The sequence below is a fragment of the Aulonocara sp. 'chitande type north' Nkhata Bay genome, linkage group LG14 (genome assembly GCF_057382095.1).
Source record: "Aulonocara sp. 'chitande type north' Nkhata Bay isolate Kocher_YH1m ecotype deep benthic linkage group LG14, A_spYH_male_GT1.1, whole genome shotgun sequence".
Taxonomy (NCBI): domain Eukaryota; kingdom Metazoa; phylum Chordata; class Actinopteri; order Cichliformes; family Cichlidae; genus Aulonocara; species Aulonocara sp. 'chitande type north' Nkhata Bay.
Window position 1 is genome coordinate 24525367 of NC_141357.1, and position 26168 is coordinate 24551534.

General features: G+C 43.5%; 1 protein-coding gene across 1 annotated transcript in view; it reads left to right on the forward strand.

Moving 5' to 3' along the window:
• ttc9b (tetratricopeptide repeat domain 9B) overlaps positions 1-21632 on the forward strand; it is a 44340-nt gene extending 22708 nt beyond the window's left edge. The window contains exons 2-3 of the mRNA XM_086261720.1: positions 15578-15760; positions 17837-21632. Coding sequence (XP_086117846.1) covers positions 15578-15760; positions 17837-17931 — 278 coding nt within the window. The 3' untranslated portion in view covers positions 17932-21632. The remainder of the gene's footprint in view (positions 1-15577; positions 15761-17836) is intronic.
• Positions 21633-26168: the final 4536 nt, after the last annotated feature.

Here is a 26168-nt window from a genome sequence, read left to right on the forward strand (position 1 = left end):
TGGTGGCGGAGTGGAGTCAATGCTGTGTCATGTCAGTGCAAACGTGCCCTTGTGGTAAACAGAGCGAAGAACTCTACTCCTGTCCCTCTCGATAACAGCAAAAAGCCATTCGCAGAAGCGCTCTGGGTGGAGCTATTCTTAGCGGGAGCCCGGAGAGACCGGCCGGCTACTCTGTCCGAGAGCCGTGACGTCAGACACGTAGGATCGGATTTTGCTCCACAATGTAACCGTGAGGTAATTTCAGGGTAATGACTGTGCACGGTTCATTTGTCTCTCTGAATAAATGTGCAGCAGCAGTGTGGCATTTGTGGAGGGGAGAGAGCACGGTGCAGTGAAAGGTGAGAGCAGGCTTTTGCTCTGAGGTGAGGAACAAATGGGAGGAGGATCAAAGATGGAGGCTGCTGTGGAGCTATCTGAGGAAATGAGAGTCTGTGTGTGTGTGTCTGAGTGATGGGTCTCTCCATCTGCCATTATCTTCCCGCAGAACTAATTACAAGGTGATGGACAGCAGACTAATCACCAGGGCCACTAGTGGCTTTAAATTAGCTGAACCGTGGACGTGGGTCCAGAGGGAAAATGAAGTAACAGCAAGAAGGAAAGGAAAGCATCTTCGCGGGAGAGCGGAATTTAACAAAATGTATTGACAAAATAGGAAAAAGGGACTTTCACACTCCCCTCTTGTCCTCTGTACCTCTCACACAGGATCATCGTTTTCCCTGGGCTGCTTCTGGATTTTGTTTCGTCTGTGCCGTCTCCATCTCTGTCCTCCCTCACCCCTCCGTCTCCCTTTCATCTTATTTCATCTGCATGTCTTTTCTCTCCCTTTCTCTCTCTGTTTTTCCTTTTATTCCTCCCAGGCTTCGACGCTCTGTCTGCTAAATGAAAGCGCGTCTCTGTGCAGGCGCTGTGTTTTTTTTCTGACACGATGCTTCAGGCAAACCAGCGGGGTTCCTGAGCATGTGTTAACCACTCCCACTCACCACACCTCTGATTCCACATTCAAGTGACAGAAACGCACTCGCACGGTCGCATCAAGACACACGCGCACGCTTTCACACTCTCGCACTTGACAGCTGCTTTGCACCTGTTGCTCTTTAGAAGTTCAAATCAAGCACAATTTTTCTTTTTGTTCACTTTTTTCCCGCCACCCAATTTTTAATTTTTTTCTTTTTTGTCTATTTCTGTCACTTTAATATCTAAAAGATTCCTCGAGAAGGAAAAAGATATTATACTCACAACACTGAAGCAGCCATGGCTCCTTCTTTTGACAAATGGCCTCTCATTAAGACCAATTTGTCTGGCTTCTTTGTACCACTGGTATTCATTTTTATCTGGTCTCAAATGTCCAGAGAGGATTATAGAGGTCAAAGTTCAGCCGTAAGCTGTGCAGTATCCTTCTCATTGACATTTGAGCTGAGACTTTTACAAGTTCAAAACCTAAGAATTTGTTTAAAAAGCAGGAGCCTGAAGATGAACTTAAAAACACATTTTTAAAAAAGGAGCTATTATGAAAATAGTTGTTTGCTATTGTTCTGTATGTCTAATGGTAATCTGTTTATGTTCAGTTAACACTTAATTGTCAATGAAGAGAAAACAATGAGAAATCAATACTGCTCAAATTTAGGGAAGAAGACCCAAATGCAAGAACCAGGGAGTGCAAAACGTCTTTAAACTAAAACGTGTGGCAGTTGTACACAGAAGATGAGTCATCATGGCAAACAGTGCAGCTGAGGTGAGGGCAAAAAGGCAAAGTCCATTAAACAGCCCAGAAGCTCACACACAAGGAAAACACAAGAAAAATGAGGAATCCTGGACCTGATGACATGGCAGCAAACCAGCGTATTTATGCATAGAGAGAAGGTCGAGACAACCTGCTGAAGGTGAAACTGAGCATGAGAATGAGGCAAAAGGTGATTTAAGTGACCTTGAACATGACGTGGTTGTTGATGTCAGACAGGCTGGTCTGAGTATTTCAGAAACTGCTGATCTTATGGGATTTTCCCACACAACCATCTTTAGAGTTTACAGAGGATGGTCAGAAAAAGAGATAATATCCAGTGAGCGGTAGTTCACTGAGAGAAAATGCTTTGTTGATATCGGAGGTCAGAGGAAAAGACTTCTTTAAGATGACAGGAAGGCAACAGCAATTCAAATGACCACTGGTTACAACCATGGTATCCTGAAGACCATCTCTGAATGCACAGCATGTCAAATATCAAAGGAGATGGACTACACCAGCAGAGGACTACACCTGTCAGCTAAGACAAAGGAACTAGACAAAATTGGACATTTGATTAAGATTGGGAAACATTTCCTGCTCTAATTCAGTTGGTCGAGTGAGAATTTGGAGTAAATGACATGAAAGCATGGCTGCCTTGTGGTTCAGGCTGCTGCCGGTGTAACGGTGTAGGGGATTTATTATTTTTTTGGCACACTTTGGTCTCCTTAGTACCTACTGAGCATAATTTAAATGCCACAACTGACTTGAGTATTGTAGCTGACCATATCCAGCCCTTTTTGTGTGCAGTGAGTTCACAGTACTCAAATGGTCTCCACAATCACCAGATCTCAGTCCAGTGGAAAACCTCTGGGATGGAACAGGAAATTCAAATAAATCTACTACAGCTGTGTGATGCTATCTTGTCAATATGGACCAAAATATCTGAGCAATGTTTCCAGCACCTTGTTGACTCTATGCCATGAAAAAATTAAGGCAGGTCTTAAGGCAAAAGAGTACTGGTAAGGTGAGGCAGATTAAACACGAGAAACATTAATGGGGACAAACAATCACAGAGCTAACAAGAGTGTAACGAGCCCAAGAACTCCAGGAAAAAACAGGAAATTATAACAGAAACTGTGAGTGCAAAATAATTCACTGTGGACAAACGGGTTCAGAAGCATTTCAGTGAAATTTGCTCTACTGGAGGGATGTACTCTAATTAAAGTTGTTTGAATGATGGAAGGGGTTCAAAATCTCTCACAGATCTTCAGATGGGTTGAGATCTGTTGACTGCAAAGGTCACAGCATGTGATTCACATGCTTTCATTGTCATCAAAGCCTTTTGCCCTTAACCCTCTCAGAAGAGGCCATTCCCATCAGGGTAGAAATGTCTCATCACAGCGTAAATGCATTCACTCTTGTCGTGATCCCCAAAGTATGACCGAGCCATTAGGCCCATTTTCCTGTCAGAGTCAAGGCTTTGGGTTTTTCCTCTAACTTGTCACCTACCTGATATCGCCGGACTTTCCCGTTGATCCCAGGTTTTTAAGTGGAGCATCGGGTATTTCAGTCTTTGTACTACTCCTACCTACATCACCTGCCTGAGCACATCGGCCTTTCAGTCATGCAAAAAAATCCACTCTGAAGACATATTCTGTTGTTATTCACTCCACTACCTGTTTCATGTATTTGTGGGAAGTGCTGTGTAATCGCCGCACAGGCTATCGCACCCTTTTTAGAGATGGGGACACCTTGGCTCCAGTGATTTATCAGGCTTCATGTCTGTCTGTGCCTCTGCCCAGCCTTCTCCAATGATCCCGTCATTATCACACCCTTAATGCATCTCACCACACTCTACATTTCCTTTGGCATGCTATCCATCTGTCTAATGGGCCAGTAGGGTGCGGCCGGCCAGTCATCACTTATGCACGCTGCTTTTGTGTGTCTGTGTGTATTTGTACAGTCATGTATCTTTCTCTTGACCTGTGTCATTTGAAATTTTGTGCTGATGAGTCTGTTTTTGTGTTAGCTGTGTCTTCAAGTTTAAATCACCCTCCTGTTCACACCCACTTCTGCACTCTCTTCATTGTGTGTTTGTGCCATTTGTAAATGCTCCATGCACTGGAAGTGTGTAGATTGTGTATCTGAGGGTGTCAGTGCCTGTGAACTCTAACTGCGTCACCCATTAAGCTATTATGGACTGTAACTGAATCCCCCTGAAAGCTCAGCTCATGCCCACAGCTGCAGGGCAGTGATGGATGGATGGTGGAGGGATGAGAGTAGTCTTGCTGTAGCCGAACAGTTGTAAAAACAAACAGAGGGGTGGAGCATCTGGAAAGGTGTGCAGGAGAGGTGGAGGGCGTCTAAGGTGACCGTCACTGTAACAAGCTGAGCTGACTTATGATCAACGGCTTCGACCTCACTGCCCTGCTCTAAGCTGAGTCATGAGTCTTAGTGAGAAGAAGAGGGTTGTTCTTCTGGGGGTTTTTTCTTATTAAGGTGTGTGTAAACGCGAGTGTGTCTAATCATGGATAATTATTACACTTTATCTCATGTATATATCGGCTTTTATTCAGGAAATACAACTCAAGCAGCTGGCTGACAGCTGGAAAACTGCAAAACCCACCCAGGATCTACATGTGCCACCAGGTTGTCTGAGGGTGGGTTTTGTTTTTACAGCTATAGTTTGTTTATGCTGGTCCAAAAGAGTTTGCTAATGAGTTTGTAAGCTTGTAGATCCGTGTTGACCAAAATGCATCACTATAAGCCCCATTAGAGTGTTCAGTCCACTTATTGGCCAGATGTGTTTGGGGCAGGACCAACAGTAAAAACAGGAAGATGAGCTATTGGAGATTTTCCATTCATTTCATGGCTAGTTGCTAGCCCGTACAGACATTTGCACATCTACTGTACTTTGCATGCAAGAATGAAAAGCATATGTGCCTAGGGGAAAGTGTTCATCTCAAACTTGCAACGTACACATGGTAGTTGGGTCAAATCGACATAAGATCACATTCACGCTGTAAAAGAACCTCGTCCACGAAAAAGAACCTCGAAAAAAAAGTATTAGTGCTGGTGGGACTAAAAAAACGATTCCTGAATTTTCAGCTCAGTAAAATATTTATATGTGGCATTAATATGAACCCTAGTGTTAGAGCCAATCTATAGAGAAATATTTTTGATACTGTTTCAGTTATTGTTACATGTTTAATTTTGTATGATATGTTGTTAGAGAATAAATGCTGCGTGTTTAATTTGTGTCGGGTAAGAAAACATTACAGCGCATGTGTTGTAGCAGGTTAGAGTGAGCCAGGACGGCAATGGAAGTGTGCGCTGTAGCAGCAAATAGTTTTTTGACCGTGACATCTTTTGTTTGTATGTACGAGTCAGAAATAAATCTGAACAGCTCACATTAAGAAGTGGAAGAATTATTTTCTCGAAGCTTGGGACAGAAATTCGCCACTACATAAAAGTCAAAAAACTAGCGAGTAACGGAGGAATGTTTTCCGCGGTGGAGCCACCGACTGAGACATAGAAAAGTCACCGGATCGTCGGCATAAGGACGCCTACATACAACAACACGGCGAACAGCTAAGTAAAAAGTGTTTTGTCAGATGCATCTTACCTGTGGAAGTAGCATAAAGGAGTTTATGCAGTACACCACCCGACAGCTGTGCCGAAGAAAATCATTACGGCTTAGCGGTGTTATATGATTACAATGGCGGACGACATTAATGACAGTGTGGGTGTAGTTACGCGTGATGGCAGCCAGAGGGCGATGACAGACAAAGGTCTGGAGTTCAAACTGCATCAGCTCACAAAGGTGAGAAGAGGCAAATTAGGACAAGTGACAGCACAAGAAGATGAAACTGAGCGACTTTTGAGCCATGAAATTCTGCCGGCTGTAAATGATGTGAGAGAGGCACTGAAAGTTTACAAGAAGTTGTATGAAGAGTTTCAAGAATGCAATTATGCAGTGTTGCTGTGTATTAAAGATGAGGAGGAAAAGGAGGCTGACCAACAACTTTGGTTTCAGCCAATGTCAGAACGATGTTTGCAGTTCATTAATAGAGTTAATACATGGATTGAAATACAAACATGTGATCAAGAGATAACTCCCATGGACAGTGCATCCAGAGTGTCAAAAACATCTAGAGTGTCAAACAAGTCTAAAGTATCCAACACGTCAAGGGTGTCGACAGCATCGTCGGAGCGCGTCAAGGAAGAAGCTAACAGAGCAGCTCTGATGGCACGAGCAGCGTCTCTGAAAGAAAAACAGGCTCTAGAGTTAAAAGAAGCAGAAATTAAAGCTGCAAAGGAAAGACTGGAAATTGAAACAGCCATTGCAGTGTCTACTGCCAAAGTGAAAGTGTATGAGGAATGTGAAGGGGTTAAGTCTCAAATGAGTGAAACCAGACTTACGGTAATGCCACGTCGTGACCTCCTGAAGATGAATAACGAAAATGGTCATGGCAACGTAAAACACACACCAGGGAAGCCAACAGAGATAGAGAGGTCTGCCTCTTGGAGGAATCCTGGTGATCCAAGTACTGCAGCAGGGGCCATGCCTAAGACACATAGAACTCCACTGCAGGGGCCGAGCCAACGCCAAGATGGTGTCTCACTTCAGGAGACCAGACCAAGTGAGCTTTATCAAGTTATGCAGAAACAGGCAGATATTACAGAGATGCTTGTAAAGAACCAACAGCTGGCTCGGTTACCACAAAGGGATGTGCCAGTGTTCCACGGAGATCCTTTGGAATACAGGTCGTTTATGAGGGCATTCATGCACGCTATTGACACCAGAGCTGATAGCAATTCAGACAAGCTATATTTTCTGGAGCAGTATACTCGAGGCGAGCCTCGTGATCTTGTGAGGAGTTGTCAGCATATGCCTGAACATCGGGGGTATGAAAGGGCTTTGCAGCTGCTTCAAGATAAATATGGAAATGAGTTACAGATTGCTGGCACGCTAATTGAGAAGGCATCGAAGTGGCCACAAATTAAGGCTGAAGATGGAAAGGCGTTGAGCGCATTCTCTGTATTCCTGGTGAGCTGTCGTAATGCTATGGAGGATGTGGACTATATGGAAGAGATGGACAACCCTGCAACTATGAGGGTCATCATTTCCAAGTTGCCATTTAAAATAAGAGAGCGCTGGAGAGTCCATGCATATGATATCCAGGAGCGGCGCTGCAACAGAGCAAGATTCACAGAGCTGGTGGCCTTCGTTGAACGCCAAGCAAAGATCATGTCCGACCCACTCTTTGGCGATCTTGAAACAGCAGTGTCAGGCAAGGTTATAAAAAAGCCACAGCAAGGAAATAAGTTGAAGAAAGACATTAGACATGGGAGCAGCTTTGCTATCAAGGTTAACCAAGGTTCAGAAATGGACAAAAGAAGCAGAGTGAGTAAGAACCAGAGTGACCTTTCACTCAACTGTGCCTTCACAAGACCTTGCATGTTCTGTGGGAAACTTCATACACTGCAAGAGTGTTACAAGATTAGAGAGGAGACTCATAAGGATAGAGTGGACTACTTGAAGAAAAACGGACTTTGCTTTGGATGCCTGCTAAAGGGTCACATGAGCAGAGATTGCAAAAAGAAGATGGTGTGCGAGGTTTGTTCACTCAAGCATCCAAGTTTGTTGCACTTCTCAAGTTATGAGGAAGAGAAGCCTCCCGATGAGGTCAATATGGGTAGCACTGATAAAGGCCCAGCAGGGTTGTCTGAAGAAAAGGAGACAAGTGCCTGTACTGGGGCTGGAGGCAGCTGCGTGCTTGCCATTGTACCTGTAAGGGTGAAGTCCTGCAAGAGTGACAAGGCTGTGGAGGTTTACGCTTTCATTGACCCAGGTAGCTCTGCATCGTTCTGCACCAAAGCCTTGGCAAGGCAGCTGAAGGTGCAAGGCAGACGAACCGAGCTAACGTTGAGGACCATTAATTCCAAAAGCCGAGAGGAGAGTTATGTGCTCACAGAATTGGAAGTCAGCAGTCTGGCAGACAACAACTTTATCGCACTGTCAAAGGTCTTCACACAGAAAAGTATTCCTGTTTCCAGAGAGAACATCCCACTCCAGAAAGAGGTTGACAAGTGGCCGTACCTACGCGAAGTGAGGTTGCCTCATATTGAGGCTGAAGTGGAGCTTCTCATTGGAACTAAAGAATACACCATATTGGAGCCATGGAAGGTGATCCCAAGTGAGGACAATGGTCCATATGCCGTAAAGACAGCACTTGGATGGATTCTGAATGGACCACTCAGAGAAACGGATACTGCAGCCAATGATGTACAACCATGTGCTATTGTGAACAGAATAGCCATCGACAACGTGGAACAACTGCTTGTACGACAGTATAACCACGACTTTCCAGAGCGTCACTGTGATGATAAAGCAGGAATGTCTCAAGAGGACCACCACTTTATGGAGTCTGTGTCAAGCTCTACTCGTCTCACTGATGGACACTATTCCATAAGTCTTCCTACGAAGAAGTCGTGCGTTCAGATGCCGAACAATCGAAGTGCAGTGTTACAGCGTGCACTGAGCCTTCAGCGCAAGCTGAAGAGGAATCCTGCACTCCATGAAGAATACACTGCCTTCATGAGTGACATGTTGAGCAAGGGATATGCCGTTGAGGTTCCAACAACACAGTTAAACCGCAAGGATGGAAAACAGTGGTATATTCCCCACCATGGGGTATACCATCCACAAAAAAAGAAGCTGAGGGTGGTCTTTGACTGCGCTGCCAGCTACCAAGGAGTTTCACTGAATAGTGAACTTCTACAAGGGCCAGATTTAACAAACTCATTGATCGGAGTGCTGACACGGTTCAGGCAAGAGTCTATAGCCTTTACAGCAGATATTGAAGCAATGTACCATCAGGTGTGTGTCCCGGATGACGATGCTGACCTGCAGCGCTTTCTGTGGTGGCCAGCAGGGGACCTCAATCGAGACATTGCTGAGTACAGGATGATGGTGCATATCTTCGGTGCGACTTCTTCTCCCAGTTGTGCCAACTATGCACTGCGAAGAACAGCAGAGGAGAACCGCAGCAAATCATCACCTGAAGCTGTAAGCACAGTTCTGGAAAATTTTTATGTTGACGACTGCTTGAAGTCTGTTGCCACGGAAACTCAAGGTATGGAGTTATACACAGACCTCACTGAATTGTGTTCTGGTGGAGGATTTCACCTAACGAAATGGACAAGCAACAGTCGTGCCTTGCTCTCATTCATCCCTGAGCATGAGAGAGCCAAAGATGTCAGAGACCTGAACTTGAACCATGACCTGCTGCCTATGGAACGTGCTTTAGGAGTTCTATGGTGCCCTGAGTCTGACGCATTCAAGTTCAGGATTAACATCAAAGAAAGACCTGTGACGAGACGTGGAATACTTTCCGTCACCAGCTCCATCTACGACCCACTGGGATTCCTTTCCCCAGGAACTCTCCCCGCAAAAGTGATCTTGCAGCAGTTATGCAGGGAGGGTCTTGCTTGGGATGATGAGATCCCAGAACAGCTCAGTCATAAGTGGAACAAGTGGTTACAAGAGCTGTACCAGCTGTCAGAGGTAACCGTACCCAGGTGTGTGAGACCATTGGACTTCGGTCCTGTCGCAACAGCACAGCTCCACCATTTTTCTGATGGGAGCGAAAGTGGATATGGAACAGCATCATACTTGAGGATGACCAGCAATGACGGACGGGTTCACTGTACGTTAATGATGGGAAAATCCCGTGTGGCGCCCCTGAAGCAAACCACTATTCCACGAATAGAGTTGACTGCAGCTATGGTTGCTGCAAAGACAGACAAAATGTTAAGAACGGAGCTTCAGATGAATCTTCTTGAATCTACATTCTGGACTGACAGCACAACTGTGTTGAAGTATATTGAAAATGAAAACCTTCGCTTCAAGACATTCGTGGCCAATCGCGTTGCGGTCATTAGAGAGCTAACAAATCCCCAGCAGTGGAGGTACGTTGGTACAGCAATCAATCCAGCTGATTGTGCATCCAGAGGGCTTGCACCATCTAAGCTCATGAAGAATCTAAGCTGGTTCCACGGCCCAGCTTTCCTGAAAACCCCAGAAAGACAGTGGCCAGAAAGACCTGACAAGGAAAGGATTGATAAAGATGACAGCGAAGTGAGGCATGCAACCATGGTACATCTCACAAATGCAGCTGAGAATGTTCACACGTTGAACAAGCTGATCAATCACTATTCCAGCTGGCATCGAGTGAAGAGAGCTGTGGCATGGATGATCAAACTCAAAGACTTACTGCTACGACGATGTGAAAAAAGGAAAGAGACGTACGTTAAACAGAAAGAACAAGACAACGAATCAATGCAGACAACACTTACCCTGAAAGATCTGGTGCAAGCTGAGACAGAGATCATCAAGTTCTGTCAAAGTCAACAATTCCAAGAAGAGATCACCATGTTAAAGAAAGGCAAGTGTGTGACAAAGACTAGTCACTTGAGGAAACTTGATCCCGTGATGCAGGACGGAGTTTTGAGAGTTGGTGGTCGCCTCGCAGCTGCTGGGATGCCAGAACATGTGAAGCACCCAGTCATTATCCCAAAGGGCTCACATATCACCACACTGATCTTGCAGGATATACATGAGAAGATTGGGCACTGTGGAAGACTGTATATGCTTTCACGGCTGCGACAGAAGTATTGGATTCCATCCGCTAACTCAGAAGTGTGTAATCTGCAGGAAAACTAGAGGCAAACCACTGGAACAGAAGATGGCAGATTTGCCAGAGGATAGGCTTCTACCTGATGAACCCCCCTTTTCTAATGTTGGGGTGGATTACTTTGGACCGTTTAATGTGAAGCATGGCCGCAGCACAGTAAAAAGGTATGGTGTGGTGTTTACCTGCCTTACAACAAGAGCAGTGCACATTGAAATCGCGCACACTTTGGACACTGATTCATGTCTGAACGCCATCAGACGCTTTGTGTGTAGAAGAGGTCAGGTATCTGTCATGCGTTCAGATAATGGCACCAACCTAGTTGCTGCTGAACGGGAGTTACGCGAAGCCATTCAAGAGTGGAATCAGTCAAAGATTCTAGATTGTCTCATGCAAAAGGGAATCCAGTGGGTATTTAACCCACCCGCTGGTTCTCACTTTGGAGGGATATGGGAAAGGCAGATCAGAACCGTGAGGAAGGTCCTGAGGTCTATACTGAAGGAACAGTTGGTCAATGATGAAGGTTTACTGACACTAATGTGTGAAGTGGAGTCAGTACTAAATGACAGACCGCTGACTACAGTAACAGATGATCCAACAGACCTGGAACCACTGACGCCTAACCACTTGCTACTAATGAAGAAAAAGCCGGGTTTGCCTCCTGGACTTTTCAGAAAGGAAGACTCATACTCCCGCCGCCGTTGGAAGCAAGTGCAATATCTTGCTGACTTGTTTTGGAAGAGGTGGGTGCGCGAGTATTTGCCTATGCTTCAAGAGCGTCAAAAGTGGACTCAGGTCAGAAGAAATGTAACTGTGGGGGACATTGTAATGGTGGTCGACGAGTCAGCGCCAAGAAGCTCGTGGATGTTGGGGAGAGTTCTTCGTGTCATTCCAGATGCTAAGGGTCTGGTGCGGCGTGTGATCATCAAGACAAAGACTAACACCTTAGAAAGACCCATTGACAAGCTATGCTTGATCTGTGAGAATGTCATGTAACTTGGAATGAGAAAATACAGTATATGTTCTGATCGGTTACAGGTTTTGTGAAAGATAATTTGAATGACCATGTGTGATACAGGAAGTGTTAATGTTTTTGGCTCTTTTGTAAGTGTTCGCTAATTGTCAGTCTTCACGCCCTCCAATTAGGGGGCTGGAAATGTTAGAGCCAATCTATAGAGAAATATTTTTGATACTGTTTCAGTTATTGTTACATGTTTAATTTTGTATGATATGTTGTTAGAGAATAAATGCTGCGTGTTTAATTTGTGTCGGGTAAGAAAACATTACAGCGCATGTGTTGTAGCAGGTTAGAGTGAGCCAGGACGGCAATGGAAGTGTGCGCTGTAGCAGCAAATAGTTTTTTGACCGTGACATCTTTTGTTTGTATGTACGAGTCAGAAATAAATCTGAACAGCTCACATTAAGAAGTGGAAGAATTATTTTCTCGAAGCTTGGGACAGAAATTCGCCACTACACCTAGTCTATCATCACCATTCATTTCTAATGTGCAGGATGTTGACACTCTTCCAGCTGGAGTATCTTCAGGTTTCTGCAGCAGCTGTGCATAACAAAGCTTGAATTCTTGTAAAAAATGCCAGGATACATGTGTGATACGTGAGCTCATCAGCGCAGCATGGTGGCTCACTGGTTAGCACTGTTGCCTCACAGTAAGAGGCTCCTGAGCTCTGCCGTGTGGTGGTTGCATGTTCTCCCCATTGCTTGCCTAAGTGTTCCCATCACTGAAAGACAAGCTAGGTTAATGTGCTTGTGTGGGTCCAAGATTTTCACTTCCTTGTTACATGAAAGCAAATAAAATTGGCAAATGGTGGTGTCGAATTCAATGTCATGAGGTGAAAGAAAGGTGTCTGTCTTGAAAATGTGATGTGATGTGTTGTGGTGCATGAAATAAGGACTTAAATGTAGGAAGGGGAATCACACAGAAGAGGGTGGGAGGGGAGCAAGCTGAATCATTCAAAGGGCAAACTGCAACCAAAGAAATAAAATCAAAATACTATTTATTGGCTAATCAGGAGAGAGGAAAAAAATAGATACTGGAGAGTGTAATGATGTAGTTGGAGACAGTGACACAGGAGGGAAGTAAAACTAAACACAAAGACAGAGCAAAAATAAGTGAATAAAAGATTTAACAGAAGAGGAGACTAATAACTCTACAAATGCAAACATAAACAAAAGTATAACAAGAACTAAAGGCTCATAATAGTTTGTAATAAACAAAAACCTAAACTACAAAATAATGAACTAAACAGAGAACCAGGATTAAATCAGGGGCATAATGTCCAGAAGACGGACCCACACAATGTGCATGTTGCCCCAGATGTGATTGTAATGAGTTTCATGCAAAAATGAGAACCACCAGGGAAAAAATCCCTTTAACAGAGGTTGGAACTGTAAAGTAAATGATCATAAAGCTGGAAGATAAGAAAGAAATGAAGGACTTGGTGAATAAAAATGTTATTTCATGGAACAAAGATATCGATCAGAATCCAAAACTTGCCAAAAGAAAAAAAAAGTTGAACAAACTCTCTGACAAAGACGGGGTTTCGGACGATGCACGGACACACAGACACACTGAGGGTAATCAAGGGAATCGAAAACAGATGGGGAACAAGAAAGCTGAAACTAATCATGACAAGTGATACAAAGGACGTAAAATGAAATACAACCTTCAGGAGACCTTTATTACTGTCAAAATAAAACAGGAAGTAACTGCACAGGAAATGATTAACACTGATGAAGACAAGATTAAACAAGATGGTGTAAGGGAGGTAAGCATAAGCTAAACCCAAATAAAAATCCCAACACAATTACTGAACAAACACAAAATTTGATAAAGAAAGATTAAACTAAAACTGTGTGTTATAGTTTGCTCCATTAAAAATATCTCATTTTAAAGGAAGCTCTAGTGTATCCTCTATTAAATTCCTTAACCTCCTAAGACCCAAACTCGTTCATTGCATGCATTTTTAATTTCTCTTTGCTATTTGGGCTGATGACGATGTATAAAAACAAAGAATTATCAGATTTTTTTTAACCTAATTTTTGTTTCTGAGAAAAATCTGATCTCCCTATGAGGAGTGGCAGTGTAATGTCTTTGTAAGTGGATATCAGGCCCTTGTAGGGCAAAATTTTGTAGTTTGGTCTAGACAACCCAAAATGTGATGTCCACATATGTGGACGGCAGGTCCTGGGAGGTTAATATTTAAAGTGTTCTTACGACAAGTTAAAACGTCTGCTATTTGCTGTGTTGAAGAAAGAAAGAATATACTTGGATTGATTTTATACATCTGAATGACAAGGATCTGTGTGTTACACTGGGCCTGGGGTTGTGACTACATGTGAAGGTAATCATGGTCAGTGAGCCTGCACTACCATTTTTAATACAGAAATACATTTTCCTGTTCCCCAAAAGTTGATTCTGTTCATCTGGATGCAGCGTTTTCAGTGGGAGAAACGTTTCGTCACTCATCCAAGTGACTTCTTCAGTCTTCAGACAGTCTGCAGCATGGTGGCTGCATCCAAGTGACTTTCTTGAGCCTTGATTAAATAAAACTCCAAATAACAGGATGCCATTGGACAGGGATAAAAGGAAGCAAAATGCTTTGATGTCATTTATGTTTGATCTACTTGTAGTAGCAGTTGATGAACCTATTCGAATTGCTATTTTTCTTTTCAGTTTTTGTGTTGGGGTTAAAACGGATTTCCTTTAAGGTTGGAGAAGCCTGCAAAGCACCTACCAGACACGTGCAAATTCAACCACTAAATACCAAAAACAAATCGATTGTTATTGAATTTGTTCGTCCCCTGATATCCACAATGAATTATTTAGTGTTTTGCAATTTGTGTTGGTGATGGGTGACGTGTGTGTGTGTGTGTGTGTGTGTGTGTGTGTGTGTGTGTGTGTGTGTGTGTGTGTGTGTGTGTGTGTGTGTGTGTGTGTGTGTGTGTGTGTGTGCGTAAATGACGGATTTCCATTAGTGCCACACATTTCACAAAACCCTCAGACCCTGCGGCTTCAGCTTTTTGTCTCACACACAAATAGTAGTTTAAGGGCCACTGGCTGCTTTTAACACGCTCCCCCTCCTAATCCTCGCCCTATGACTCCCATAGGCCTCACCTTTCCTACTCATGCATCATCTCTTCCTCCCCTCTCTCTCCATCACTTACTCCTGACTCACCCTGCCTCCCGGCTAACAGTCCATGACTCATGTTATTCACAGAGCTGTCTGCGTGTCAAGGGCTCGGAGGAAAGGGGCAGGATGGGGAGGTTAAAAAGGAGCTGGATCAGGGAGGGAGTGCTGAGGCAGATATGACTGTGGAAGCACAACGAGAGACAGAAGGAAATCACTTTTGATCTATCATCAGATAGATTAAGACACTGGCAGAGAGGGAAGGAGTGATGGGGTGGGGGGGGAGGGAGGAAGTGAAACCGCGAGTGGTTGTGACCACCAGAGGAATTGTTTGAGTGATCAGATATCTGAGCAATCAGCAGGCGTTTAAAAGCTTTGGTGGACTAAAAGCTGTGTGTGTATATGTGTGTGATTTTTGTCCGTGTGTCTTTGCTAATGATGTTATTCTGATCTCAGAGCTGCAGAGAATTGCTGTTGCAATCTGTGGGATAGATTACTATAGTCCTTTTCTCAAGCGTTCCACTTTACTGCTGTTTTCAGCTTGCTGACTTTAATGCACTCACTTTCTGCCCTTCGTTTGTTTTCCTGCGGCCCTCAAGATTTAGAAACCACCTAAAAAGTTAAAGGAACAAGTCGAAAGCTTCTTCATAGCGATCAGTGCATTTTTTTCCCCATGTTCTTGTATTTTGCATGTCGAGCTCAGCGATGCTGCTCTCCTGCCCCAGGGCTCAAACTGCTTGGACGACTTTTTGTGTCTTCTCTACACTGTGAGACATTAGAACCGGCTATTTATAGTCCGCCCCGAGGAAGCAGTGTGCAGGATAAATTTCATTGTGGCTCTATTAAAAGGAACAGAGTAAGATGTCAGCAAAATCTCCCCGTCTTTCTTTTTCACTCGGGGGACACACATGTGGTTTAATCTTCTCTAAACGAGACAAAATGTGTTTGGTTGGACAAACTAAGGCAGAAAATGTTTATGAACCACTAACTAGTTCCTGTCTTCCTCCTCACAGCTTGTCTGTTGCAGTCCGAGCTGGTAAACTATGAGAGAGTGAAGGAGTACTGTCTGAAGGTCCTGAGCCACCAGAGAGACCACTTCAAGGCCATGTACCGAGCCGGCATCGCCTTCTATCACCTGGGTGATTACGAATGTGCCCTACGCTACCTGCGTGACGCCAAAAACCGCGAACCCACAGGTGAGAATGACCCAGTGTATTTATACATTTACAAAGCAGCCTTGAGGTACAAGATCTTCTCTGATGGTGAAACAATGTGCTCACCTGTAGCTCCATATTTAAATTGATGTACTCTGACCTTAGTGCAGCTTATCAGGTCATCCAGTTGTCTCATGATCTGAAACTTGAGGCATGTTTAATATTAGCGTCAACATTTATGACAGGAAAAATCAAAAAGCATAATTGGTACAGTTCTCCTGCTAGATTTTATTTGTTATGTTACAAACTGAGTGATAACTAAAGCCTTTTGTTCCGAGAGTGCTGAGCAGAAACTAAAAAGATGCTCTCTGTGTTTCTAAAACCTGTATTACTGTACAGACTTTAAAAGACTTCCTGTTTTGCATGTTTGCTTTGACTATGCACATTTCCAAAAAGTTCAAAAGCACAGCTACACTTGTATTAAAACTGCTCCATATTTTACATCAGTATGCTTTCATGATAAATTATACTGCAGACGGCCAGTATTAAATTACTTTAGTGTAAATGAATTAAGTAAAGTACATAAGTGATATGTGTAAGCAGCACATTGTGTTTTATAGTCTGTTTATTTGAAAGGCAAGAGGGGCAGATTTGTTTTATGAATACATTTTATGTCTAATGTTTAGGATCCAGATGCAAAAGCCACAGGAAACCAGTCTAAACAGCAAAGACACATGTGCAGATGTTCACAGGCTTCGTCCACACGTACATATTTCATTTTGAAAAATATCTTTCTTCACATGAATCATGACAAAAGTAGGTCCACAGACATTGCAACCCACAGTCTGACATCAGAAAAGTAGGTGAAGTCTCACACCTTTGATATTAAAAGAAATCTTTTTCTTTGTCCACATTTGAAAATCTTCCACTCCCCTGACTCTATAGGTTTTCCAGAAATACTCATGTACATGTGGACAGCACAGCAAACCCAAATGGAGACTCACAGCTTTTTTTTGGCTGCTGATGATGGTAGTGTTCAAAATAACAAGGGCCATGAAAAGGAGACTCAAACTAAATCCACAGTACTTCAGAAGGAGGATGGAAACACAAGAGACCACTATCAAAACAAAACAGGGGGGGGGAGCTACAAACCAAAACTAGCATGTGTTATGATAATGATAAAAGCCAACACAAGACTCTGATCTTCAGATACCAGAAAACATATTAACCAAGAATAAAACCCGAAAAATGTAACCAGAGACGGTAAGAATTAAGTAAATATCTGCTTGGCATCTTTCTTGGCCTTAAGAAAACAATTCTGATGGCTAAAGATCCAAACAGGACACAAAAAAAAAAGAAAAAAAGAAAAAAAGAATTAAGCAAATATGCCGTCTCAGGAAAATGCTAGAGGGGCCACTTTCTTGACTAAATCATAGTATGAGAAGCACATGCAACAGAGGCAACATGCTTGGCAGCAAATGCAGCTCCTTTTTTTTAATATCAAAGAGTGAGTGTGCACATGCAGGTGTGCACCTCTGTGTTCATTACGTGCCAGCTGTAGGACACGTGGCATTAGGAGCTCTAGTAGATTTTTGTATGAATTTTTGCTGTGGATACATTTGGAAGGATATTTTTCTAAAATAGGAGGAAATAGATCGTTTTCACTTTGGGAAACAGCCTTTTTAATGCCTTTTCTCAATCGATATATTCCAGGAACACGAAAGTTTTCAATTCACCTTGTAAATCTGGGATTACCAACAATTTGAGAACTCTGACCTAAAATGATAATCATGACCAAGTTTGAGCCAAATGTCTCATATGACAAAATGACAAAAGGTTGAAGGTCAAATCTGGATAAACTTGAATTGTTTGGAGAACTTTATCCAATAGGAAAGTGTCAAAAGGTGAGAGGTCAGGGTTCTTTCTCGTCATCGATGAGCAGTTACAGCTGACTAAAGTAAAAGCCTGTAGCTCTTTTCTCTACATTGTTTACCTTTCTGCTGTAGCACGTCTTTTACTCAGTTTGCTAAACTTAAGTAAGAAAGGGGCAACCGACTGCTCTGCTGCCAGTGCTCAGAGCATCCACCGATGACCTGTCGTCCCATTTTCTCTCTGCAGACACCAACGTGCTCCGATACATCCAGCTGACAGAGATGAAGATGAGCAAGAGTGGACAACGGGAACGAGACAGCGGCAAGGAGACCCAGGGCTAACCTTCGACCTTTCCCCCCTCCTGAACCCCCTGACCTTTCATCCTACAAGTTGTACCTCCCACTCTCCACTTTCTCTTCCTCCCCTGTTGACTCCTCCTGATGGCAGCCCTGTCAGAAGAGACGCAATCACCTGCCTGTTACAGACAAACACATATCAAGCGCTGTCTGCGACCCACCCTCTTCCTTCTTCCTCTCCCTCTTCTTCTCCCTCTTTCTCCCTCAGGTGCTGTGGTTCCTCTCCCTCGACGCAGTCAGCAAGGAAACTTTAAAAAAAAAAAGAAATATCATGAAAATACATGGAAGAAGCTGTAATATATACTCATACAAACCCATCATTGTGGTGGAGTCAAAACGAAGCTTCAGCCCATACACATGACAGACAGACATCTGCGTGATTCAGCAGATGTTTAAAAAACATGGAAAGCATTTTGTTTCTGCTCTCTCGCGCTCTCTTTTTCTCTCCGTTTTATTCTGAACTCTCGAGGAGAATTTGGGGGGTCTCGGGAAGCTCGACCACACCGGGAGGAGGGCAGGGATGCGTGTGGAAGTGTGTGAAACAGGTTTGGAGAATAAAAATGGGTGCGGTGAGGCGGTGTATATGTGTATGAGACACATGCCAAGACCACATCCCGATTTGATTGTACATCCTAACCCACCAGGTCTCACTCAGGCCACTTACCCAGACTCTGAGATGGACTAATATAACAAGTAATATATCTATCACTTTTCTGTCTGGATTTTTCTTTCCTAGATCCCTTCTATCTCAGTTTCTTGACTGTTTTTTGAATTTAAGGGCTAATTCAAGTGTTTAAAACCCCGTATTAGGCTTTTTTAATTTGCTGTCATACTCAGTAGTGAACAATCGGTGGTTAATAGCATCTGTGTGTGCAGCAAAGAGCCTAAATTCTCCAAGCGATTCATTCCGTTGCCTTTCGTGCAAACTGGTGTGTCTTGAATCTGTTGTCCGAACCCCCTCCTGGGTCGTGTGTCGTGTTACTGTTGTTGAGACTGTCGAAGCCCCTCCCTCGCTCCCTCGCTCCTTCTCATCAATTCCACCATCCTCTGTTCTCCTGTTAATGATGTCACAACGGAAAATAGCCAGTGAGATCAGACTTCCATCAGCTGCCGCTGGCTAGATGGAGATCCACGAGAAATTTTTTTCAGAGAGAGAGAGAGAGAGAGACACTTTTATCCTTTTATCACTAATGCTGAGGCTTCCCAGACATCCATAAACCACCACGGAGACTCTGGGCAGCGTTAGTGCAGGGAAAACGCACACACACACACACACACACACACACACACATCTGGCCTGATGGTGCAGACTGCCGTCTTGGAGCACTTCACCTAGAGTGAGTCATTTGAGATTTCTCCTGCTTACAGTTTACTGTATGTTGATAGATTAAAACACCTGTGCCGGGCAGATAACACACAACATTAGCATTGCAGATGATCTGGTTTGTGGATATCCATTACAAGCTGTCAAACTTATCTTGTGACGTGTGAAGCTGAATCATTGATATGTGGCTTTTTATAATAGCTTTACCACAGGCTTAAATCTGCCTGCTCTGTTCTGCAGAAGGCTGGATTGATCTTTTGTGAGAGCATGACCTAAAATATCACGTGAAAACCCAGTTTCCTCCTTATCATGTGCAAGCCCACCTCCTGCATGTAACATGCGGCTCCAGAGCGTTGCTTCAGATGTTTTGGGATTGGGATTATATCTGCTCTATTGCTTTCTGTCATGGCATGCTGCCACTCAACTGTTTGCGTATACCTCTGTTTTATCCATTCTGCCCTTTATAAACACAGAAGGTGGCGACAGACTGTGATCACAGCAGCAGAATAGGTATGAAATACTTCTTCAAAATTAGGGTCACCTTCTGCCTCGACTAAAATAACTGATTAGTCCACTGCTTAAGAGGCTGAGGAGGAAATCAAGTCAAATAACGGCGTTGGGTGAGCCCCCCCCCCCCCCTTCCCCGTTTATTTCATTGACCTGCTATGAGGTAAATAGGGACCTAAGTGTGTCAATGGGACTCTGGAGAGACGGCACCACGCGCTGGAGAGACCGGCATGAAACTGAGAGGCTCCGGTGGAGGGAGAAGTAGGCCATCATCAGCCCCACTAAAGCAGCTGCACCTCTAAATTGGCAGCAAAAAGCAAGTTTTGAGCTTATTTATCATCATACACTGCACTTAGAAAAAGTGTGTGGACACCTGAGCATTAATCTGCAGCCTGAGTTTGCTCCCATTCAGCCATGAGATCATTAATGATGTTGGGCGACGACAAGGCCTGGCTCACAGCCGACGATGAAAGCGAGGTCTCGGTCTGCATTGTTGTGCAAGCTGTAGAATAAGAAATGTAGCAGCAGCGTGCACCAGATCATGAAAAAGCCAATCAGACGTGCACAATATAAACCTCTCTGAGGAACGCAGGCAAAAGTGATCACATAAGCATAAACATGGCTGTGGCTCAAGAGGTAGAACAGGTCATTCACTAATTGAAAAATTAGTGGTTCAATCTCTGCCTACTCTAGTCAGCACGCCAAATCCCAAGTTGCTCTCTAGTGTGCACATCAGCGTGTGAATGTTAGATAGAAAGCACATAGACACAAAGGTGAGCGGATGAATCCAAGTATTGATACCAGTGCTGTTATTGGTAAAGGATCGATACTTTGTTTCTCTCCTTTTCAGTAAATAGCCTAACAAATAATTATTTTTTGGGAGATTAAAACATACACCTTAAACATGCACTATAAAAAATGTCTGAGCCTTTTCGTGCTGACTATCACATCTATTTTATTTACAGCCTGAAGCACATTTAAACAACAGAAGTTGAACCAAAGTGCTTTAGAGACGACCACATTTACATTCCAGCTCTCCAACAAACACAGTTTCAAAATACCTGAAAGGCTGCAAGGTGATTTAGTGGTCATTAAAATGTGTTTGGAATTTGCAAAGTGACAATGATCCATCTCATAAATCACAACTCTGAATTAGTGCCACGATCAGCAACGCTGCTGCAAAGTGTGAAACATTTGATTTGTATTGGTGTCGTGCAGCTCTGGGGTTAATTAGGATGAAAACACTGAATGCAGAAGCTTTCCTTGCTCCTCCTTTATGCTCTCTCTTGGAGATAAATCACCACAACAGCAAGGAACGGCACCTGCAAGCGCCATCTCCATAACTACCTTGGCCGAGTCCCCTCACCCAGGGGTCCCCTCGAGGATCGGTCTCCTCCCGTGGTCCGCTCTCCACGGCACCAGCCCCCCCCCCTCCCCCTTCCATCTTGTTTTTGTCTTGCAGTGCTAAGTCATTCTTGCTCAACTTGTACTACTGTACTACGACCGTCTAGGGATTCCTAGCTGCACATAAAACAGGATTGTTTCTAGCTGATTGGTTTCCTTGATTAATGACCAAGCTGACTCGGAGGCTGTTATCGTAAGCATAACCTGACAACATGCTGTCTGTGCAAATGGAGACGGAGACGCCGGATCTCTGCGTCTGTGTAGCTTTGAAAACTAACAAAAAGCACAACAAAAAAGAGAGACGGGAAAGTGAAAAAAAAAATACTGGCTGTGTTACTTTATTTTGGCTATTTTTACTTTGATGTCATTTAAGGTAAATGTTTGTCAAATGTCAAAGTAGTTTTTGTGAATATATGATACAAATGTACAAAAAAACAGAAAAATGGAAAGTTTTATGGTTGTGAAAAGCTTTACTTCACTAAATTACTTTATCAGCGGCAAAGAAAAGCAAGAGATAGAAAAGAGAATTTAACTACAGCTCCTTCACTGAGCTGCTTTGTGACTGTGTCTGTATTTGTTGGTATTTCTGTTGATGTCCTTCAAGTCGAGGGATACAGAAACGGCTCGGAGTATGTGCAACGCCCTTTGACTGTCTGACTGACGGTTCACCCAACTATTCTGTTTCTGAACAGCGAGACGAGCAGTAAACACAGGCGTGGATGACACTCTGAGGAACTTGGACCAGAGCTGCTTCTCAAAGCTGCAGGCCTCCATCCTACCTGAAGGGACACAAGGCTGGGGTGTCCAGGCTAAAACTGTGTTTTTGTCTCTCCTCGCTGCCAAGAGGCCTTTCTCTTTTTCCCCTTTCAACTTTCAGACATCCAACAGGCCTCCATCACTGGTTTTACTGAACTGCTAGCCTGGGAATGCACTATTGATTGGTAAATGAAGATTATGAATAAAGTTTCAAACAAAGAGGAATGTTGCTGTTGTGTGGTTGTGACTTCATCTAATTTCAGATAAAACTACACAGGTAGGACTCTGGAAAAGGTAATAATTTGTAAATGAAATGTAGCCATGTGTAGTAACATGTGGACGCAGAAGACAAACAGACCGTGAAGCTGAGCTGAAGAGAAGTTCATGACAAATAAGGTCTAGTAAGGTTGAAGAAAAGCATTTAAAAGTATAAAGAAGATCAGAAGGAGATGCTTTGTGCCTTTCTGGATCTAAAGAAAAAAATGATAGTGTGCCAAGAGAGTAACTGTGGTAATAGTGAGGTCGTCAGACATGGAAGACACATATATTAGGGTGGTGTAGGACATGTATGAGGACAACAAGACAGTGGTGAGGTGTGCGGTAGGAGTGACAGATGGGTTCAAGGTGGAGGTGGGTTTCCATTAGGGATCAGCTCTGAGCCTTCACAGTGGTGATGGACAGGGTGACAGATGAAGTCAGGCAGGAGTCTCCATGGACTATTATGTTTACAGATGACATTGTGATCTGGGGTGAGAGTAAGGACCAGGTGGAGGAGAGTCTGGAGAGGTGTAGGTATGCACTGGAGAAAAGAGGTGTGAAAGTCAGTAGAAGCAAAACAGAAAACATGTGAGAATGAGAGAGAGACAGGTGTAACAATGAAGCTGCAAGGAGTAGTGGTAGTAAAGGTAAATGAGTTTAAATACCTGGAGTCAACCATCCAAGCCAAAGGACAGTCTATGAAAGAGGTAATCAAGGTGATTGTGACAGAAGGATAGCAGCATGCTGGATAGGATAGAAGGACAGATGTACGTTTGAAGGTGGTGGCAGGATTAGAAATGAGTGCATCAGTGGGACAGCTCAGGTCAAACAGCGCGGAGATGAAGTAAAAGAGACGAGACTGACATGGTTTGGACACATGCAGAGGAGGGATGTTGAAGATGGAGCTGCCAGGCAGGAGGAAAACTGAGAGATTTGTGGATGCAGCGAAGGAGGGTGGTGTGACAGAGGAGGATGCTGTGGATAAGGTGAGATTGGAGGCAACTGATCCACCAGGGCAGCCCCTAAAGGGACCAGCTAGAAGAAGAAGAAGAAGAAGAAGAAGAAGAAGAGCCCTTATTCAAAAAAGCTGCTGAGACTCTCTGATGCCACAGTTTAGTTCACCCCACACTCTGACTCACCTGCACAAATAACTTATTCTACTGACCCGACTCATGATGCAAAGTGTGAGTCATATTTACCAAAAATGCTTGTTAAATCTAACATTATACATTTCTCAAACCTAATTTAATCTAATGCATGAGGCCTACTTACTGTAGCCGAGGTGCTGCAATTGTAGTGTTACAGTTTGGTTTAAAAAAAAAAAGCATGGACGATTTATTTAGGCTTTCATAATTATCACAATAATTACCTTGATTAAAATTATTATGGAGTGCGCCTAGGCTCTGCTTTGACCTCTGATGTGTTGAAAACATGAGGCTGTGAGCAGGGTAAGAGGCTAATATCACTCCGGCATGCTTCATTCTTGTAGAGGTCTGTCTGTGTGGCAGATGGTAAGAAGATGTGACAGAGCATGATGGAAGCAAAGAGAGAGAGGAAAATGAAGGTTATCCCGAGGGTGATGGGAAGGATGAGGAGAGGATCAAAACTGAAGACAGGGACAATATTGGAGGACATAAACACTGAAGGATGAGACGGAGGGAGTAACAGAGAAGGAAACACTGAGGCAACTAAACCATGTGCACACAATTCAAGGACCAGAACTCAAACTGTACAATAAGAACTAAAACGAATGCTCAAAATTAAAATTAAAAAACATGACCTTCGAGACACTAGAGCAACAAGGAACCCTAAACAGAAACCCAAAATCAAGTATATTCTCTAAATATTCAAACCCCAAAACAAAACAAACCACAGCATCAGCCCCCCCAGTCAGACACAGGAATGCTTCACACACTACATAAGAATTAAACTGACTTAGCTCGATTTCTTCTAAAGCTTTGTCAACCAACAAAACATATCGAGGTCCACGGGAAGCTAACCTACCCAGTAGATATGTGACAAGGCTGGTATGTTGTAGTTCTCTGATATCGATAGGTTCTTTTATTAGTTTCTTTCTTTTTCTTCTTTTTTTTGGGGGGGGGGGGGGGGGGCTTTCAGTAGAGGACAGTAATATTTCTGCAGGATTTTCCACCTTTGAATCAGACTACATCATCTGAAGTGAAGTCTATCCCATTGCATCCTGAAGGAAATGGTGGCATGAGGGCACTGAGTTTTCTTTATTAATATGTTCAGGATAAATCTTCATTAGTGGTTTAATGATCTGATGAAGATTCAGTTTTAAAAAAAATTGAAATAATAAAGTGAGTCCTTCTGCAGATCTGACGACACACCAACTGGCAGGCAATCTGGTTAGTTGTTCACTTTGAAAGTGAACAGAAAACACACTCACACACACTCCACGCCTGCCTCTTTTTGCTCTCTGTCCTCCCCTCAACACTGTCACCACCTGACCCAACCTACTACCCGTGAAATATGTCTGCAGGGACACGAGAAGGGGCGGACTGTGGCGTAAAAAATAAGAAATATGGTGAAAATATGTGTTGAGAGGAAAAACAAAGAAGGTGGCAAACATGAGTGTCTCATCACAAGACAAAAGACAGATGACGTGTGTGTGGGAGAACCAGACGTGATGTTCAGCGTGTTGAACCCTCTCTGCTGTCACTTTATCGCCACTCTCTCTGCTCTTCACTTCATTTTCAGGCTCATCGTCCATTTTTTTCGTGTGCGTGTGAATGTGTGTTGTTGCTTTTAATAGCATCACCATGGAAGTGAAGAGGGGTTGCTAGGTAACTGGCTGGCGTCTGAAAGGGTGTCTGATAGGCGGTCATACTGACAGACACAGCAGGAGAGGACTTGTGTATGTGTTTTCTCTGTGTGTGTGTGTGTGTGTGTGTGTGTGTGTGTGTGTGTGTGTGTGTGTGTGTGTGTGTGTGTGACATCTGTATGCACCGCGTTTGAACCATCTTTACATTGCGAGGTTGCAGCTCAAATCTCACATTTTGTTCACATGTTGATAATTTATTTATTTCTCACGTGTCACATTTCACCTGTAAGTTTTTGTTAACTGTGCTAAAATGCACGCTAACACATTCACGTGCCATCATCCAGCGCAGCTGCAGTGTCAGGAGGGGACAACGAGAGAAAAACAGCAGACATGGGAAAGAAATGACATCATAGGGCACAGTGGTGACACCTAGAGGAGTTTGCCTGCTGCTACAGGCGCCTTTGTCTCTGCTGCTCCCACCAGTGTGAAACGTGAGACAGCAGCAGTGTGATATAACCAAGACCAACTTTAGAGGTCCTTTAATGATGTCCTCCGTCACCTCTGCTACGTCTAACTTGTCTATTTGTCTTGTTGATAGAAGACTGCTGACTTCTCGCACGGTTTCACTGAAAAGACTGAAATACAGGTTACATTGAAAACCAGCCTCCAACACTATATCTAACAGTTTTGGGGCTTTTTGAGCGTCTCATGGTGAGTGCACATCTACAGCACTCACAGAAAGTGAAAAAGTAAACAGGTCTGGATAACTTTTTTCCCCCATTAATAAATGAAGTTTTCATTTATAAACTGCATTTTGTATTCACTCAGGTTATCTTTGATTAGAATTAACATGTGTTTGATGATCTGAAACATTTAAGTGTGACAAATATGCAAAAAGTAAAACCTATGAAACCAGGAAGGGGGCAAATGCCTTTTCACAGCACTGCAACAGGCATCTCTGAAGCTCATCAGCTTATATTTCACACCAGAACCATTGAGAAGGATAAACAGAACCGCGGGAACAATAACATGCATGTTTTTTTGGGGGGGATGAACTGGCCCTTTAAGTGCATTTTGTTGATAATTTCACACCTCAGTCTGAGCCCAATGCTTTCAGTTCTACTTCTTCATCTGAAAGTCTGTGACTTCGTGACAATAACAAAACCAGATGCAGTCGTGACACTGAAG